Raw genomic sequence first — 6000 nt, forward strand, 5'->3', positions numbered from 1 at the left:
ATCTAAGACCACCAAAGAAGTTGGATTACATAAAGTTAATCTTTAATAACAACCTACAACTAAAAGATGGGTATTTATACCTTGCATCAATGTGTGGTGGTCAGTTTTTGTCAACTATTTCAATAGCTTTTAAATGGGCCATCATAATTCCACAAAACAAGGTTGTTGATTAGTATGCACTTAACTATAACTTGTTTTATGCTCTTATGATGGACATTTTAAAAGCTATTTAAACATTTGACAAAATGTGCACTTAATATTTATACAACTTGTTTTTATCTTATGAAGAATCGTTAAAAAATTATTTAAATCTTTGCAGAAAAAAAGAGTGCGCAGTGCTCCGGGGCCTTTACGACCACCACTTTTGTCCATGTTAAGGTCATTTGTAGACGGTAATAGTAGTACATTTAAAACATGTCTAATTCCGAATACGCGAACATGAAACCAACTTAACCACAGTTACAAGGAAGAGAAAACATCAGTCATGTTGGACGACAGAGATCCTAAATAACAGCTGACCTGATGTGAGTGCTTATTAGTTTATATTATGGCACCTAGAAAAAGTTATTGGTGCCTGATTTTTTCCTTTTAGGACCTACTGGCTCCTTGAGTAATTTTTAGTATGTAGCCCAGCATGAGAACCATCTTGTTGCCATGGTAACCACCAATTGTTTACCCTTTTAATTTGTTATAACATTTGTACTGTATAAAACTGGGTCGCGACTTAATGACAATGAGAAAAAGTGGGTCCCGGGCTGAGACCAGTTGAGAACCCCTGCACTAAACCATCCAGTGATGTGACTGTACAAGTCTGGGAGTGTAGGGTGCTAAATTACTTCTCAGCAGATTTCTTATTCTCTCTTCACTAGAAATTTACGAGGGCTTCCTTAATTCAGTTCTGAAGATTAGAAATTGCACTGCGCAAAAGACTGAACGCTATAAGGCATGAAATTGAAATCGATCCCTGGAATTTTAGATGATTTGATTTTTTTTTTTTTCCCCTCTGCAGGCAAACATTTCAAACTTTGACCTGGTGATGGAGTCAGATTTGGGTACGTTTGCACCTGTGGGTCTGCAGTTCACCGGCAGTGACAAAGCCAGAGCTGTCATGTGGGAAGTAGTGAAACTGCTGACACCCATCAACGTGACGTCCCTGGAGGAACATGGTGAAGGAACTGACATCAACATGTGGATGGAGGCTGGAGTTCCTGGTCAGTTTAAATAACAGGTTCCTTTTTTTAAATGGTTACAAAGCACAGCTAGTTATGACTAAGTATATCATACTTAATATACCGCAATGTTGCATCCACAATGTTGCATCCAACAACCAATGCCCTAAAACCATTATTTCTTGCATTATATCTGAATCTCAATAAGCTAAGATTAAAGAAAGAGCTCCAACAGTATCTATTATGCCTACTTTATTTTTCTGTCCCAGAGACTGGAGCTTTTAAGTAATGAGCTGTGGGTTTTTTATCCAAGTGAGTAAAAGTCTCTGTTTTAAATGTCAATTTCTTGGAGTCAGTGATCTCATCTTCCACACTAGCAGCATATTTAACTAAAGCTTCGTTTGGGTAGTAAAGCCATTATGCCTCATTCACTCATTCGTGAGCCACCAGCAATCTCCTGACTAAAAACGGCCATTAATTGTTTAAGTTCAGGCAAAGCTTCATGAAACTTCCTTCCATAAAATACTTCAAATGCTTAGCCAGAGCGCCGAGGTTAGATAAAACTGGCTGCAGGGATGGGGTGGACAGGCAAAATGACAAGCCTGTAATAGCACGCCGAGTCGTGAATCCCCTACAGACAGGGAGCATTTTTATAGCAACATCAGTCCCTCATGTATGTCATTTACAAATCTACCACTCAGCCTTTCAGACTCAAAAGGATAAAAGTGCTTGTGAAGTTGGAGCTTTTTGCATTAGGCTTAATTGATGTTTATATGAGAGATGCGGCCACCAAATGATGGCTTGACAGTTTTTCTGCAGCACAAAATGTTCTGTCATTGATATGAACCAGACTGATGATGACATCACGTGGCATCTTAGGAAAATGTGAAGCGTGCAGGGAGACTTGGGAAATGTAAAGAGAAACCGACAGCAGTTCAAAGCCATCACATTAAATAAATGAGTCACACACAGCTGTCCAAATATCTACAGCCAGAACAACTGAGCTGCGATGACTCCTTGCCCCTGTATGCAAGCATTTTGTGCAGCATTTGAAGTGTAATCTTCTAGAGCTGCTCTGTGGAGTTTTTCCTTCAGTAAGCAGCGACATCTTCTGCTCTTCTAGGCCCTCCAGAGACTCCTGTTTTCCTCTCAAACCCACTGTAGCGCTTATGCCTGTTTTTGGTTTAGCTCGACATCTGATACTGTTGGGTGTAACTAAAACACCATGATATTTTAAGTAAATATTTCTTCACAACACTTTTAGCATAACATTTGCAAGTAACGAGAGTGATCTTCATTTATCCAACTTTAAAACACTTAAGAGGTTGGGCTCTGTTTCAGTGCCATCACAGTCCTTCACACCACTGTAGAGAGTCAGAGTAGAATTAAAACCAGTGGCTCACTGTGTTGCCTCCTGTCGTAAAGGCTGTGTGAAACTGTATTGCCACATTTCGTCAAGAATAGCTGAGGGTTCTGCATGGTGTTATTCCCATCTGGAAACACTACAGAAACTGGAGAAACTCTAACTGCAAACACATGCATGCTTCAATCTTCTCATCCCACTTCCCATTCATCCTGGGGACACAACGAATCTGCTTTGAGTGTAGAATGGAAAACAAAAATGTCTGTAAGAATCTTGTCTGATATTGATATAGGGATTATTATATGTAGGCGACCCTGATACATTTGAAATTATGACTGGCCTGACTCCAGAGTTTGCTTTTAAAATTCCATTAAAACTATTCTTAAGAAACGAGTAAGAGGATTTCACTTTATAGAAAGCGCATAAGCTATAACAGACACTCTTGGAGGATCCTATCAGGTAGCATTCAAGGGAGAGTTTGTTGGACACAAATAGCCCATGTAAGAATACTGAATCCAGGACCCCCATGCAACTTATGATAATCAATGTGGTATGAAAAGGTAATAAGTGATTATAGAATCAAAGTATTTTCCTCCATGTGGAAACCGCACTTCAGGGAATTCTGTCTACACTGCAGCTTGAAGACTGATCGCTGATGTGCATGGTTAACCTCACACTTCAACACTGGTCTCTCTCACCAGGTGCTAGCCTCCACACGGCGGACAGCAGATACTTCTGGTTTCACCACAGTCAGGGAGACACAATGACGGTGCAGGACCCAACAGAGATGAACTTGTGCTCGGCCGTGTGGGCTGTGGTAGCCTATGTTGTTGCTGATCTTGACGAGATGCTCCCCAGATAGCACACTGTTTACAAACCATAGCGTTGAGCACACTTGCACATCTCCAGAGAAGTCATCCTGCTGATTTTAGTTTGTGTAGGCACACTGTATTGGAAATCTACAAACCAATTTTACAAGTATCAGGCAATTATCACAATTTTGATTACTTAGATAATTATTTTAATTTTGTTTTTTTTTTTTTCTTCAAAAGTATTCCTACTTTCATATACTGAATTTGCATATGATAATTTCTGTGTACTGTGTACAAATAATGCTGAGATGTTAAAAATCTTTTGTTTACTTATGAACCCTGGATAGACAGTATTCCATTAGCAGTTGGTTCCAATCAAAGGGCAGTTTTTCTTTTTTGGTGTAAAATTTTATTTCATTTGTCATAAAGTTATGATAAATTAATGTTTACTTATATGAGGTTAGACCCTGACATCAACTGAGATAAAGATCATTTAAAATGGGAAATTAGTGTATCAGTTCTTCATGTTGACTTCAGTAATGAATAGTTCCCCAAAAGAGTAACGTGTACCAGTAAATTATTTTAAAACTTACTTACAAAATCAATATCAAACATTTAAAAAACAAAAAGAAAAGAGAGACAGTACTATTTCACTAAGACAGAGGTGGGCAACCTGCAGCCAGCTCCTTAATACATCAATCAATAACCTTTGGTGTTCAAGAAATGGTATTTATCAGTTTATTATGTCATGTGTGGAGAGCTCCAGTAGGGAGAGTTCACATTAGTTTACTTGGCCTAAACAAATTATTTGGTATGGTCTGCACTGAATGCAAATGCGGAATATTGTTTCTATTATATCTAGTAATATAGTAATATACAGGCTAAGAAATAAATCAAAATTTATTTATATAGCGCTTTTTAAAACGGTTGTTGTCACAAAGCAGCTTTACAAGTGTCCGAGTCCAAGCCCCCAGTGAGCAAGCCAAGGGTGACCGTGGCAAGGAAAAAGTCCCTAAGAACATGAGGAAGAAACCTTGAGAGGAACCAAGACTCAGGGGGGAACAAATCCTAATCTGGCCGACACCGGTCACCATAACAACAATTAGAGAGATACATAAACAAAGAAAAGATGGGAATGATAAATAATCCTCATATTTGTGTGTATTTATATACGTGTTCTCTAAACATAAACAAGATAATAGTACTCCAGCTCCATGGAGATACAGCTAAACCAGGAGAATTCGGGGTAGTGAGAGGGGCCAGGGTTGATCCTTCATCCATAGCTGGTTAGGCAGGAGGTGGCTGACCCAGAGTGGAACTCAGGAAAGCTCATCACCTCTTTTCAGTATTTCTGGGTAGGAGGGCAGCCATTTGGAAAAAAGAAAAAAAGAAAAGTGAGCTCTGTATGGGATTATATGTGGGACAGAAGAAATTTAAACATTACTGGAGTGTGTCAGCAATTCTGGCATTAAATTATTACAGCCTAGCTAAAAGGGCAGAACCAGAAGGTAACACAGACTTGGGAGCATCCTGAGACATTGGCATCCATTCACTGCACTGTCAACAAACTTGAGTGACCACGAGCAGTGACAGGATGACAGCACCAGAGCCCAAGTTTACCATAAAACCCTTAACCCCTGAACCCCTGGATCTGTACCTTTATGTAAGGGTGCACATTAATTACCAAATGCTAAATTAAAATATAGCCGCAAGCGGCGATTGGCGGGTTCACACACCAATAGGCATTTTGGCCTCAATAGGCAAAAGGAAGCCCAAAAGGTCCTTTAGACCTAAAAGTGAAAAAAAGCTGTTTGGGTTTGGCCAGTGTGTGCTCTACAGATGTAGAGTGTGATGACATCTGCGTGTGTCAGAAAGGGAGACACAAAAATAGCACATCTGGCTAGAGCTGCATCTATGTGAACAGTATAGGAAGGCCTGCACTTGTCTACATGATTGGGCCTCTATATTACTGACAGAGAGAGATTGAGGGAGCCAGAGACTATGCTTTGTTATTTCACTCCTTGTACACGTAGCACGCCTAACATGACTGCCTGTGTATTCAAAGTATGAATGTAGTCTGCAAAGCCTGGCATGACTGACATGACTGGCATTACTGACATAACTGATATGACTGGAATGACATCACTGGCATGACGAACAAAATTAACATGACTAATATGACTGACATAACTGGCATGACTGTAATGATTTGAAGATTTGACTGACATGACTGGACTGACATGACTGATAGGACTGATATGACTGGACTGAAATGATTGGCATGACATGACTTACATGACTGGCAGAACATGACTGGCATGACTGGCATCACTGACATGACTGATATAACTGACATGACTGGACTGGCATGTCTGATATGACTGACATCACTGGTATGACTGACATATACTATACATATACTATAGATATGCATACAAACTATACATACATTTAGGTAGAAGTGTATGTGTGTGTGTGTGTGTGTGTGTGTGTGTGTGTGTGTGTGTGTGTGTGTGGTAGTATATGTATTCAAACTATGACAACATATACTAATACATACATACATGAGTATACATAGAAACTATACATACATATAGGTATAAAGGTGTGTGTGTCTGTGTGTTTGTGTGAGAGAGAGACAAAAAAGAAGCCAAAT

General features: G+C 39.5%; 1 protein-coding gene across 2 annotated transcripts in view; it reads left to right on the forward strand.

Moving 5' to 3' along the window:
* The window catches only part of LOC143489410 (carboxypeptidase Q-like), a 27873-nt gene extending 23383 nt beyond the window's left edge, over positions 1-4490 (forward strand). For both annotated transcript variants that reach the window (XM_076988431.1, XM_076988432.1), the window contains exons 7-8: positions 1010-1211; positions 3234-4490. In XM_076988431.1, coding sequence (XP_076844546.1) covers positions 1010-1211; positions 3234-3394 — 363 coding nt within the window. In that variant the 3' untranslated portion in view covers positions 3395-4490. The remainder of the gene's footprint in view (positions 1-1009; positions 1212-3233) is intronic.
* Positions 4491-6000: the final 1510 nt, after the last annotated feature.

This window comes from Brachyhypopomus gauderio, unplaced genomic scaffold (genome assembly GCF_052324685.1).
Source record: "Brachyhypopomus gauderio isolate BG-103 unplaced genomic scaffold, BGAUD_0.2 sc62, whole genome shotgun sequence".
NCBI lineage: Eukaryota > Metazoa > Chordata > Actinopteri > Gymnotiformes > Hypopomidae > Brachyhypopomus > Brachyhypopomus gauderio.